This window comes from Peromyscus eremicus, chromosome 5 (assembly GCF_949786415.1).
Source record: "Peromyscus eremicus chromosome 5, PerEre_H2_v1, whole genome shotgun sequence".
NCBI lineage: Eukaryota > Metazoa > Chordata > Mammalia > Rodentia > Cricetidae > Peromyscus > Peromyscus eremicus.
In genome coordinates, this window is record NC_081420.1 from 21,518,498 (window position 1) to 21,533,205 (window position 14,708).

Sequence of the window (14,708 nt, forward strand, 5' to 3'; positions counted from 1 at the left end):
GCTCCAGTTGTTTGTATTGTATTACCAAGTCGAAATCAAACCACCATGCTATGACAGTTAACAGATACCACACCTTACACAGGAAGTTAGGAAGCTCATAGGCTGGAGAGCATCCAAGTCAGCATGTGAACCCCAGTCCCCTGTCACTATTCCAACACGACAGACTGCCTTCTTCCTATCATACTGCAGCTATTACTCATTTTGGTGTATATAACAGGAATATAAATGCTATGGCTTTCCCTTCTGTTGCCAGTAGAGGCTGTAGAAAAGACAGAAGACATCCACATTTGCTTAACAAATTCATAAATAAATGGCTCTTAAAAGCTCCACACAATTTGTTCATCTAGAGACATTCTTCACTCATTGTAAATGTTTCTACCACACAACTCAATTTTTAGATCACAAGAACTATTCCTTTTTTGTGCGTGTAATTTAACTTAAGGGGGAAAGGGGGGAAGGAATCTTTTAACATAGCAATGTCTTTTTCTCCAAAAGGAATGCTTACATAAGCTTGCAACAAGACTTTCCTGAAGTTTATTTGGGAAACAACCTTCTTCCCAAGGATGCCAGGATGAGCCATTATCTGCCCCCATCGCTGCCAGACAGTGACACCTGCTGGCTGAGCTGGAGCCAGAGCAGCAGCAGCCCAGAAGACAGGGCCCCCTCCCCAACTCTTTCCTTATTATAGCTAGTCTGGTTTTGTTTTCCTCCTGGGTCAGGAAATCCAAGGTTGAAAATCAAACAACAGCAACCAGGGGGAACATTTTTGTAAAGCCTGTGAATAATAGTTCTATTTAAATTATGGAAACAACCTATATGAACCCAGCGGGTCAGAACTGCAGATCTGTTAGTGTTAGGCAATAAACCGAAAGACCACCCTTGCTGTATTGTTCATAAATAATTGCTATCAACACTATATTAAGTATACATCTTAAGGGCCATTATGGTTTCATATTCTACAAAGAAACTTTTTTTAAAAGCAATGGATGTTTGTGTAAGAATTCTGATGCGGGAGTCTCTAGGCCTCATTTAGAAGGAAAATATTGCTACTACTTTCATAAAACGCACTAATTGTTTCTAAGGGTAAACATAATACAGGCTTTGAAACCTGTGGTCTGAATCATCATCTCATGCATACAGGTCAGTACTTAAAATTCCATTGAAAAGCATGGTTCTCCCTGCACTTGCCCTTTGAGGCTGTTGGCCCTGTGGTGGCAGCTGAGGGCACACATTAACATTCCTTGTGTTGAAGTCTAGCGCTCTGTTGATGAAAACATTCTTTGGATCAAAGGCTGAAAAGCAAACTGCTGGTGGCACCACTTCGGACACAAAGGTGCAAACTAAGACATATCCCTTAACACCCTCAAAACACAAGGGCAAAATTGCCGAGGCTCTATCATTTTATATGGTAAGAATATAGGAATGTGCAGTACGAGGGCTGGGAAGGACCAACTTTCCATGAGCATGTATTGTAATAATAGCTTACATTGCTAATTGGAAGCTAAGTGGAAACAACTTCTAAGTTTCAAATGTCCAAATTAAAATGGCTGGTGTACAAAAATGTCTATTTAACTCTGCCTGACTCACGTCCCTGAGTTTGCTCCACTGAGAACGCTATCACAGATTCACACACTAGACATTAAAGAGGAAGCCTCTTTGGCTAAGGCAGGTAAAATCACAAAGCGCAGGGGTCTCCTGCCCTGTCTCACCCCGTGTTCACCTTGACCTTCAATGGAGGTCAAGGTGAACACTGTCAATGGAGAACGTGCCCAAGAAAAACTCTCAACTGACTGACCCCTTGGGAGTGATGCCGTCATAACAGAAAAACAGCTGTAGATCCATAGACTAATCAGAGACTAAAGAGAATGCCTTGAAGACAGTGGAGCTAAGCTGGAAGAAATGTAGAGAGAAACCTTCCGTGAAAACCACACAGTGGACAGAGAGCATGGTTGCTCTTTCGGAGGACCAGAGTTCAAGCTGCAGCACCCATGTCAAGCAGTTCTCCTGTAACTCTAGCTCCAAGGGATCCAGCATCTTTTCTGGCCTCAGGAGCACCGCACACACATGTACAAACCCACAGTCAGACAAATATGCATACACACAACAACAAAAAATCTCAACAACAAACAAAACAAGGCAGCTGTAAAGGAATAGCTCACTGAAAGCACATTTATAAACTTGAAGTTTTCCCAGAGAGCTGTGCAGTTGACCAAGACATTACCAAACAGTGATGGTGTTTAAACAATGAAGAGCAGAAACTATGCAGGTGCATGTGAGTGTAACGTGTCTTCATTTAATGAAGAAAAGCTCAGACATCTCTTGGTAATGATTATTTAAGTCCTAGAAAAAAGACCAGTTTGATAACCAGGACCCTAAATGTGCCTTTTAAATGTAAAAGCACTATTCTGAGGCTTCTGGAAGAGTCCAATCTCCTGAATTATGTCCTTCTGTTTGTTTTCAAAGACTTGTCCCATTTCCTAAGTCTGTAATAATCAAGACCTAAAAGTGGAGGGGCACTTTCATGTATCCTCCCGGCCTTTGTGTGTTAAGGTTGGTGATTTTCATGGGTGTGTACAAAATATAACAGTTCTTCTTAATTCTTAGTTCTTTCTGTGTGTGTATGTGGTGTATACATGTGTGCACATGTTTGCGTGGTTGTGCTCAGCTGCCAAGGGTCAGTGTCTGTGTTCTTCCTGGACTGTTTACAGTTGCAGACAACGTCTATCACTGAGTGCTCTGTCAGCTACACTGGCCAGCCAGCAAGACCTTGGGAGGACAGGAATGCACTGCCATGCAGAGCATTTAGGTTAGTTCTGGGGATTTGAACTCAGGCTGTCATAGTGTACAGCAAGCACTTTACCTACTGAGCCAGTTCCACAGTCCCCTAACAGTCCTTCTTTAAGAACTGCAGGCCCCTGTGACTGACATAACCACCAGCCTGTTGGTACCTCCTCATGAAACCTAGAGAAAACCTTTTGTTTAGGGATTTTTAATTGTATTTTATTTTATTGAGGAAGGCTATCCCTAACTGCCTAGGCTGGCCTGAAAACTTTCAGGTTCAGGAGATTTTCCTGCCTTCAGCCTGCCACGTAGCTAGGACTATAGTGCGCCACCATACTCAGGATGATGATGTCACAATTTTCCAGTTACCCAAGACCTGGGTTTCCTGGTACTGGTTCTGAAAGGACATATGGCTCAATCTGGCTGCTTCTTTAATAGCTGCATTACACAGTGGACAGCTACAATCTGTTGTCAGGATTAAATAAAAGATTTCACCTGGGGTGAGGCACAAACCCAGGGGATGAAGGAACTCACTGGGTTCCTTCAGATTTCTGGTTTTCACTGAACGCAGCCTGATGTCCCACAGTAGGAACAGGTCTAAGCCAGGACAAAGGCCTCTGAGGGCTGATGGGTAGACTGAGGATACATCATGTGCCTAGCCTTCATGAAGCCCCGAGTTCCACCTCCAGTACTAGCGCGATGAAGACACCATGACCACTGGGGACAGTGAGGGTGGCACAGTGGTGACTGTGATGGAATATACTCAGCCTTGGGGACAGTGAGGGTGGTCCAGTGGTGACTGTGATGGAATATACTCGGCCTTAGGGACAGTGAGGGTGGCCCAGTGGTAACTGTGATGGAATATACTCGGCCTTGGGGACAGTGAAGGGTGGCCTAGTGGTGACTGTGATGGAATATACTCAGCCTTGGGGACAGTGAGGGTGGCCCAGTGGTGACTGTGATGGAATATACTCGGCCTTTCTGACCTATTCACTGTCTCTGCGCTGCACAGACAGGGACAAGTATGAACACATCTGTCCTCCAGGAGCCTTGGTCCCATGGCCTAGCTACTGGGGGTGAATCCAGATGTGGCTCAACGGCAAGGATGCCTATGGTGTCCCAGGAGGAAGGCAGGGTAGACTTCTCCTTCCACAGCTTTATTGGAAAATGTCTTGGTGTGGGGCTGGGTAAGTTAGGCCTTCTGGACAAGGGGCTTTGTGGGCAAAGGTGCCCAAATTAAAGGAAAGAAAGAAGGCTTCGGAGTGACAGAGGATGTAACAGGCAGACTGAACTACACCCAGGGAAGGGGTGGCAGACCTGGAATGCTGTGCAAGGGAATTCAGAGTGGGAAGCAACCATCTGAGATTTAAATTTGACTTCTCATTGATGTGAGCCTCAGGGTTTCCGCTGGGGGCCATGAAAATCAACTGCTTTATGATCTCCTACCTGCAGATCACTGTTGGCTACATATCCTTTGTCAGTACTTCTATTCTAAGTAGCTAACATCACGTATGCTGTTTCTTTAAGAAAGTCTGTTTTGATTGGCTTTTGTTTTATGTCAAGGGAAGTGCTTGCAGTCTCTTTAGACTCATATATCCTGCTTATTTGCTTAAATCTTGCACAATTTTACTTTCTCAAATGCTCTAGAAATGTGGAGCACAGATCATCTGGCTCTTCACCTGTGACCCTGGGTTTGCATTATTGAGGGTGGTGGTGATGCGGACAGCGGGTGCTGCTGTTTCAGTTTAACACTGCCGTGTGCAGTAGTGACTGACGTGACAGAGGAAACCCAGAGTAACACTCGTGTGCAGTAGTGACTGACGTGACAGAGGAAACCCAGAGTAACACTCGTGTGCAGTAGTGACTGACGTGACAGAGGAAACCCAGAGTAACACTCGTGTGCAGTAGTGACTGACGTGACAGAGGAAACCCAGAGTAACACTCGTGTGCAGTAGTGATTGATATGACAGAAGACACCCAGAGTAACACTCGTGTGTAGTTGTGATTGACGTGACAGAGGAAATCTGGAGTAGGTGGATGCTTTTCTTAACAAAACAGCTAGCTCAGGGATCAGATCCCTTATTCTCTGCCAGGTAGAATTTCCCCTTTGGGTGGAGAGCAGATCTGGTATCCTTTGGTGACTCCAATTTTCTGTGTGCATGTATAAATGCATAAAGACGAATTTGGAATCTTGTTCTTTATAAGTTAGGGAGCATTGTTTCCTACAGAATGGACTAGGAAACAATGGACTAGGAAAGGCACAGCCCTGACTTGATCAGCCTTGAATGTTTCCATGTTGTGAACATCCAAAGGAACAAATGTTCTTTGTAGGAGTTACTAAAAAATGGAGCATATCTTTACTATTCTGGAGAGATCATTATCATAGATGAAAATCCACAATGTCAGAGAATTAAAACTTCTGGTATTTTGATCCAATGGTCAAAACCCAACAAATTAATAAACATACCATCACCTTTGTAATACCTAGTATTAATCTGGACTTGTAACAGAAACATTATAGACAGTGAAAGGTACTAATAGTATATTACAGTTCCCATTTGATTACAACCTGTACAAGCACTAATAATCAAGTATTTCCTATTAGATCATACGGCATTTCCCCCTCATCATTAATTCAGTCAACAACTGCTTACTACCTACTGCCACTAGGCAGTGAACAAAACCAAAATATTATCCTCATGTAATATATCTTCTACTTGTTAGGAATGTGTAAAACACACACACACACACACACACACACACACACACACACACACACACACACCTCACACCACCATCCCTACCCCCCTATCCCATCCCCCCCCCACACACATACATCCCACCCCCACACCCCACACACGGCCGCATGTGTAAAGAGGGGGCATACTCCAACAGAAGAGAAGGGGCATGAGCTATGATGGCAGCAGGAGAGCTGTGCCTTCTAGCTATACGAGGAGGCGGCTCCGGAAGGCCTTACTGATAAGGGGCCCTCTGAAGTACAGAACAGCAAGACCAGGGTGCTAAGCCTCAGCATCCAGTGTCATGGAAAGGAGTGCCCAGGCCTTGGGACAGGAACTGCTGGCTGTGTTCAGTCAACAGCCAGGCCTACATGGTTGAGGCTGAGTGAGTGAAGGAAGGAGGGCCAGGAGCCAAGCCTCAGAGATAGGGCAGCAGGAAGAGTAGAGATGGCATCTTGCCTTATGGAAAACAGTTGGGATAAGGCTGAACCACACACCACTCAGGAGCTACGAGAACCCATGGGAGCACTGGCAGACAGGCTAGGGTGGCAGATTAAAAAACTAGGATTTTGAAGATATTTGTGTCTCCCTCCCCCTCGCCCCCCAATATGTACTATATGTGTGTAGATGCCCACAGGGGCCAGGACAGTGGTCAGATCCCTTGGAGCTGGAGTGACAGGTGGTTATAAGCTACCAGATGTGGGTGCTGGGAACTGAACTTCAGTCCTTTGGAAGAGGAGCAAGCAGAGATAGTGTGCAGGCAAGTTTGCAGAGAATGGACAAAAGACTGGAGGAAATGGCCTGTAGGAGTGAGCAACGGCAGAGGAAAGAGAAGTTCAGCGGCCTCAGCCCTGGGAAACATCTGTAGAGGCTGGAGAGATGGAGGAACCAGCCAAGGAGATGGAAAAAGAGTATCTAGCGTATTCCAGGCTACTGGGAGGCTAAAAATTGGCACAGCCTCCAAACAGACAGCCCTACATTGGAAGTTTCTAAGTCCTGCTCACCAAACATTTAGAAAGCTAATGAGAAAATCTCAATCTATAGAGAGATTTCTCAGGCTGTCGGAGAGCTTCCAATACAAGCATGAGGACCTATGGTCGGATCCCAGAACAACACAAAAAGCCAGACGTGCTTAGTTTTCTTGTCAACTTGACACAAGCTAGGGTTGTCTGGGAAGAAGGAACCTCAACTGAGAAAATGCCCCCATCAGATTGGGTTGTAGGCAAGCCTGGGGACATTTTCTTGATTAGTGGTTGATGTGGGAGAGCTCAGTCTACACTGGGTGATGCCACCCTGGGCAAGTGGTTCAGTGTGGGTAAAAGAACAGGCTGAGCAAGGCACAGGGAGCAAGCTAGGAGTGTTCCTCTCCAGCCTCTGCTTCAGTTCCAACCATCCAGGTTTCTCTCTTCAAGTCCTGCCTTGAGCTTTATGATGGGTTGTAAGCTGTAAATCTGAAATAAACCACTTCCTACCCAAGTTGCCTTTGGTCAGGGTTTTATCACAGCAGCAGAAACCTAACTAGGACCCCAGACATGCACATACCTGTAACCTTTCTACCATTGGGGATGAGGGGCAGAGACACGAGGATGGCCGGGGCTTGCTGGATACCGTGTAGCTCCAGGTTCAATGAGACCCTGATTCCAGGGAATAAGGCAGGGAGTGTCAGAACAGTACACTTTATGTCCTCCTCATCTTCCCACAAGCACACACATATGCCTATTCACCACACCCAACTTGTACCTCCACACATACAGATCCCACCTGTAACTATAACCATCTTAATGGAGTTCAACTTCTGTAGAAAGAATATGAGGCCAAGCATCAGTCATTAAGAAAACACACAACTATTATCAATTATTAGCCATTTGGGCTGATGGTCCAATTGAAGATAGTCTAATTGTCCAATCCAGACAATGATATACTAAAGAGGTAGGAGAAATGGCAGGCTCCTTCTAGAAAATAATATTGTAAGAATAGATACTATGCTATTAATCTACATACAAAGAACTATTTTTCTGCAAATTAAAAACACCAGCATGAAGAAAACCATATACTGCTCATGAATATAGATATATAGTATATGAGTTGAAGAGAAATCCTGTCTGTGATCGGGAGAGGAGAGCAGCTGGAATGAATCAAGGGAGCATGTGGTGCTTCCAAAACCATTTACTCAATGTATGAGAAGGATGAAGTAGATGTGAGAAAATACTTATAATCACAAGCATGAGCACATGTGTATTTAAAATATTTATAATCACCATCGAGCATGAATACACATATATTTAAAATATTTTTAAATGGAAAAAACAGAATAATAGAAAAACCAAGATCAATTGTTTAAAACAACTACCTATTGTATTTGTACTTACACTGTAAGCCTACAATAAAGCCGAAGGGAAGACTGTATTGTGTTGGCACAGTAATAGAGAATTGTCAGCCTCCCACACGACACAGCACTTAGGACTTATCACTTGTACACTGTGCTTTACTATTTGTTAAAGGCAGACAAACCTCAGTACATTTCCCATAAATACAGTAATCTGGAAAAAAATGGAAACTGAAAAAAGGCCAAGTGGTAAAACTAAGTACACTTCCCATAAATATGGTAATCTGGAAAAACGTAAACTGAAGAAAAGGCCAACTGGTAAAACTAAGTACACTTCCCATAAATACTGTAATCTGGAAAAAGGTAAACTGAAGCAAAGTCAAGCAGCTTGCTTTGTCTTAACAGGGAATCATGCTATACACTTTGAGTTAGAACCTAAGGGCAGCTTTGGAATGAGAGGAAACTATGAAAGTGAATGGGCAGATGTGTACATGGGCCAAAGTCAGTCCACCTAATAATGTGCAATTCCCAGAACCATGCTTCTTCGCAGGTTTAGGATGTAAGAACCAGCTTCCCTTAAGAATTCAGAGGAGCCTGCCCATGTTAGCTCATTCTCTGGAGGCTCATCTTGAAGTAAAATAGCAGTGTACACAGTGGCAGCATGGTTTGTTACACCTTTTCTTTGCACCTTTTCTAGCCAATGGCTGGGAAATACCCTCACTCAAATCCTTATACGTTCTTCCCAGCTTTTTAAATTGGAATTGCTCTTACTACCCAGACCAAGTCACTGCTCGTGCACATTCAGAAATTAATTCAGGGTGATTCATTCAGTCTGTTACTGGTTGAAAAGTTGGATTCAGTGAGTTGATAAATTCTTGAGATAAAAACAGAAACTCTACAAAAATATACTTCTCTACTCTGATTGGTCAGAATGGACTAAAAGGCTTGTTTTCCCCTCTAAACTGGTCAGAAACAATTATCTACATTTGTTAACAGTATTAAGAGGAAAAATACCTTTTCAAAACAGTGTTTTGAACAAATAAAATGTTTTATCCTCAAACGCTTAGAGTACCCACTTCTTGTTCTTTTTACTAGGGAGACGTGGGGCTTAGAGACTGAACCCAGGCCCCCAGCATGCTAGGCAGGCACTGGACCACTAAGCCAGCCACACTCCCAGCCTCTGCCATCACCTGGAGCAGTGGTGACCTCCAGGCACTGAGCTAAATGCTGAGTGCGTCAGAGAAGCTGAGAGCTAGGCAGTAGGCTCCATTCATGCTCCACTCCAGCAGCTAGCGGGAGAGAGGGAAACAGGGAATAATCACACACGGAAGATGGGTCAAAGACTTTCTGAGGAAACGCCTAAGATGGGTCAGAGAAGGAAAATGTTTCTGGCAGGAAAACATGCAAGGGAAATCAGACAGGGTTTCCAAATAGCAGTGGGTCCTGTTACACCTTAAAGAAAACAGCAATGTGACCAGGGCAGGCTGGGGCAGGGGTGAGGAGAGCAGGATGCTGTGGCAGGGATGAAGCAGGGAAAGGGTCCTCTAGACAGGAAGAACATTCCAGTGTGAGCCTGGGTGACGACGAGGAAAGGGGAGTGAGGAAGCAGACAGTATTTTGAGGATTCTCAGGAGATTCGCGCTTTATATAGGCAAACGGGAGCCAACTCAAAATGCTGGCGAAGGCCCAGCATGACCAGACACATGCTTTGGGAAGGTTAATCAAACATGTAAGGGTAAGCTTATATTTTGTATGCTAACTCTTCCACAGTAGGACAAGAGAAGTAGGTAGAAAACAGTCTATGAAAACACTGATCAGGAGTCTATCACACAGGTAAATAATAATTAAAACAAACCACTGCAAGAGGAATTGAGCAGTATCAAGTGGAGCTGGAAAGGGGATGTGCATGTGAAATAGCATTCTGAAAAGCACCGGTGACAGCTTACCTGATTCTTCTGTGTCTTGCTCATCTATTAAACCCACCGAGATGCCTAAATCCACACACTTCTTGCTATGTGCCTTGGACTTCATGTGTTTTGTCAGATTTCCTTAAGGGAAAAGAATATTTATTAAATGTATGTAGTGTTATTCTGCTACTGCATTTGTCAATTCTGAAAAATTCTATTCTTACTTCAAACAAACATATACACTGTGATTAAACAATTCCAACAACTATAATTGCATAAAAGAAATCACTGGTATTTATAGTTACTTGCAGTGACTTTTGTATTTACTAGTGATAGACAGCATTTTGTTTTCAAATCTGGTAGCTACTTTTGCCTGTTGGGACCTACTCTCCAGTTCTTATTTCTTAAGAGTGCGCACACTCGCCGGGCGGTGGTGGCGCACGCCTTTAGTCCCAGCACTCGGGAGGCAGAGCCAGGCGGATCTCTGTGAGTTCGAGGCCAGCCTGGACTACCAAGTGAGTTCCAGGAAAGGCACAAAGCTACACAGAGAAACCCTGTCTCGAAAAACCAAAAAAAAAATAAAAAAAAAGAGTGCGCACACTCTATGTCTCTTTCAGAGCGCACTCTGACTGGTAGTTACTGGTGTGTAACTTATCCACTAGCTGTGTTTGCTGGCTTGCTCTCATAGTAGCTCACTTCCCTGTATGCGTTTTTACTTTAAGTCCATCTTCAGTAATATGGCCTTCCATAGAATCCTAAGGATCCCAAGTTGTAGAAGGATCTCTACAAGAGTTTTCTACCTGGGACCTTATCAATGTCATTCATTTCGGAACACTTTCAATTGCTTATTTCCCATATGGCCCCAAGTCAATGGGAAGGAGAGTCAGGTGTACTTCAGGGGCCCTGACAGGCATTAAATCCCAGACCTGCTGGCACGAATATTGCCTTGACCCCCCTATGATGTTTTAACCTTATCTCTCTATGATGTTTTAACCTTATCTCCCCTAAGATGTTTTAACCTTGACCTCCCCCCCATGATGTTTTAACCTTGGATCCTCTATGATATTCTAACCTTGGCTTCCTTATGATGTTTTAACCTTGACTCCATATGATGTTTTAACCTTGACCCTCCCATGACGTTTTAACCTTGACCCCCCCAATGTTTTAACCTTGACCCCCCTCTGATGTTTTAATAATCTCCCTACCATTCTGGTTTTTAGTTTCTCCTTTATTCTGGTACCTGAACATTCACAGTTTTAAAGTTTGGATTATTGATTATTGATGACTATTCTGGGTTGCTTTTGAGCATCATTAACAGCATTGCATGGAGCACAGAAGAGAGAACCCACTCGGCACTGTGACCTCCTGTGCTGAGCAAATGTGTCTGGAGCAGCTCTAGGCTATCTGCTCTGGCAGCTGACACGGCCACCTGTGTGAGTATCTCAGGACCACAGGGCACACCTGCCTGGAGTGACCACAGATGACAGAGAGCAGCTCAGGGTCTCCCGAGACCCCCAGCCATCCTGAGTGGATGGTACGATACCTGAAAACACTGCCAGCCAAGGGCACGCTATCTCTCTTGAGAAAACACAGGACAAAATTTAAATATGGAATATTGGGGGCAAGGAAAAATTAGCAATGTTTAAAATTTTGGAATCCTCATTCCAAAAGTTGGGCTTACATTAGAAGCCCATGCAAATCTGTTGGATTTATACAGCTTCAATTTCTTGATAAATGCAGAGTTTGTGAAATTGGCCACAGCTGTACATACCAATTCTGGCACTATCAGGTATATTCTTGTCAAACAACCACACAGCATCCCAAAGCCAAGTGCTTAAGAAGTCCAAGCCGAAGATGCTTCTGAAGCGTGTGATTGCTAAGAGGTATTAGCTGCTGCCAGGTGTATCCCGTAGATAACACTGGGTTTAAACACTCTTCCTGTGGCTGACGTTTACATTACACAAAACATATGGCAGAATGTGAAGAGTCATTAAGACACACAGGGCAAACTGGGATTTATTATATAAACCTCTGCTTTTCTGTAAGAGTGTCATTAAAAAGTAAACAAATAAACGAGTGGTTAAAAGCCACTTCGCTGTGGCTGAGATCTCCCTATTCAAGTCAAAATGCTTCCATAGTAGTAACAATATCTAAAACAAATTAGCAGGCTCACTAGTCGTTCTCTTTCAAAGAGCTTTGGTTCCCAAGACAGACTGACAGACAGAGCAAGGTCTGCGCTATGAAACTAATATAGAGCTGTGCTTGGGCAGATTTGGGAATTTAAGTTTTTAATATACATATTCTCTCACAGTTTGATCTATTACTTTATTGATCACCTCCCTAAATAGTTTAAAAAACAAAACCTATGCATTTACATGCGTAGGATGTATTCATTTCAGGTTATACCTTGATCATCTCACCAACATTGTTACATATGTGGAATTGTTTTATTATTAAGGTTAGCCTTGATACATGTTCCTGTTATCACGTGGCAAATTAACAGATACTTCTTAAGTCACAGTGACCACCAATGAAAGCAGAAAATTGGTTAAAAGGTCCTCGTTTCCCGGCACTACTGAGGACTCACCCTGACTGCTGCCTCCCTGACCATCTCCAGGGAAAGGAGGGCCTACATCACTAGCCCATGACTGAGGACTCCTCTCACCCCCAGACTCACTTGAAACTCTGCAGAACTGTTCCAAACTTTCTGAAGAGTACTTTGTTTCCCTATGATCCTCCTTAAGACTCATCTGTTGTCTGAGCTAATGTAAACACACTCAGTTGCTACAGTTGTAACTTTCTTTAAATGCCAATAAATCTGAGCCAGAAATGCACCCAAACAGGCTAAAGAGATGATTAATCTTTATCAAAGAACTATAACGACAGCCAGTACAACAGCGCAAAAACAATAAAGGTGGATGTGAACTCAAAAGGAAGTCTCAAGAAAATGATCATTTTTTACGGACCCTGCTATGTAAGTCAGGCATCCCCCATGGTTAGACTGCTTTGCTGAAGAAAGTCCTATTTTGTAAAGGACAGTGCATGAAATTGTCATCTTTAATGACTGTTACATAATTATCTGTGAACAAGGAGTAAACATTTTATAATAGTATATTCATTACACATAACAGGAAACCTGTGCGGGGTAAAATTACTTCGTCATGAGGGCTTATGCTTTAAATAAACATAAAACAGAAGCACGCTAAGTATAGTTTTAATGACGATTTCTGAGAGTCAATAAAACATTTAATAGTAGAAATGTTTAAAAACTTTAAATCTGAAATTTAATATAATTTGGATTAAAGTTTATCATAAACGATGGCTATTTATGGCTAAAATTAGATAATAAAGTGAGTGATTACAAGTTTTCTTTTCTGATTATTATTTAAAACTCTTCTTGAATCTTTTGGAACCCAAATGAATTTACTTGTGATCACAAAAAATTTTCCTTCTTCAGCCCCAAAATTAGTATTCTGAAAATACGCTAGTCATTGTTAAGGAACTGCATTTCGGGGAGTAAAATATAAAAAGAAACAGCTGATTAGTTTTACTTATGGATATTCTAAAACCCTGTAATTGGAAGTATTTTCCTCAAAGGGTCTAGAAACATAGAGAACACACACACTACAGGGCTGACGAGCTGTAACTTAGCCCATGGAAGCCATTTATCCTTGACAGAGACAACATGTAGCCAGACCTTGGCCTCCTGTATAAAGACACAGGAAGGAGGCCCACAGCAATAAGCATGGCATACCTTTCGTCTTGAAGGAGAAGTTACAGTATGTGCAATGGTAGGGGCGGACATCTGTGTGGGTTCGTATGTGTTTCTTTAACATGCTAGGTTTCTTACAACGGATTCCACATTCTTCACAAATGTACTTTCCTCGTCCCCTGCCTCGGACGTACACATAATCCTCATTTGACTTGTATCTAATTTAAAGGGAGAAATGAGCAGGGAAATTGGACACTGTGTCTTTGAGAAAATATTGATGAAACCTCAACCTAAAAAATAAAGCACAACTTTTATACACAATCTACGATTTTATGTATATTTAAGAAAGAAGATTCTCAGTTCTGCATCACACCTCAAGTTCTGACAGTTAATTCTACTTTAGTCATTCAATGTGACATTTAATTCTTAAACATTTCCACAATTTTAAGATGCAGTTTGAAAGGGTTTTTTTCACTGTTAAATTCCACACAGCGACTGTAAACTCTGAACTATTACCAAGCTTTGCCTGACACTGGCTCTTGTAGCTTGTTTTTCTCATCATAACTGGCACCAGCTCTCACAGGTTATTTATTATTCTTGAACTAAAACAGGAAGACAGCAAAAGGCAATACCCATCTCTCTTCGAGAAATTTCCCCAGCCTTTCCATGCTGCCAGTCCATGTGGGAGTCAGGTTCACTCTCAAGCTATTCTCACGGGACTTCCGGATCTACATTTTTTCCTAGTCACCATTTCTTCTATGAAAATGGAATTACTTAAGAGAACACTAACATGTGCTGTCAGGAAGATTCTGTTAGTTAAGAAACCTTTAAACAAAACCACCACTGCCGGGTCTACATTCACATGACAGCAAATGTACATTTAAAAGGGGAGTTTAAATGTACATTTAAGAATAAAATATGTACTTGCCCTCCATCAAATATTTTAATTCTTCTTGGTTCACTTTTGATTAAGGAATTTTCTTTATCTTGCTCACTGTTAATTTCAGAGTCATCTTTATTGCTGAGTTCAACTACTGAGGACTTGTGATTACCTATTGCTCCCTGAAAGGGAAAAAACAAAAAGAGAAACTAATTTCATTAAACTGGAAACACAAACACCAGAATGTTCCACTAGCAATTAACATAACAGAGTACAGACAAGTGGTCAGCTCAATGACATGGACTCCAAAGGGGCAGCAGAAGTCAAGGCCGTCTGTTCCCTTTCCTCCAGTCTCCCACCACAG

The 14,708-nt window shown here is 42.7% G+C and overlaps 1 protein-coding gene across 1 annotated transcript in view; it reads right to left on the reverse strand.

The window, feature by feature from the left end:
- Window positions 1-14,708, reverse strand: part of Hivep1 (HIVEP zinc finger 1) — a 141,552-nt gene that overhangs the window by 11,849 nt on the left and 114,995 nt on the right. The window contains exons 5-7 of the mRNA XM_059263124.1: window positions 14,393-14,526; window positions 13,507-13,682; window positions 9,792-9,893 (exon numbers count right to left, since the gene is read on the reverse strand). Of these exons, the coding sequence (XP_059119107.1) occupies window positions 9,792-9,893; window positions 13,507-13,682; window positions 14,393-14,526 (412 nt within the window). The remainder of the gene's footprint in view (window positions 1-9,791; window positions 9,894-13,506; window positions 13,683-14,392; window positions 14,527-14,708) is intronic.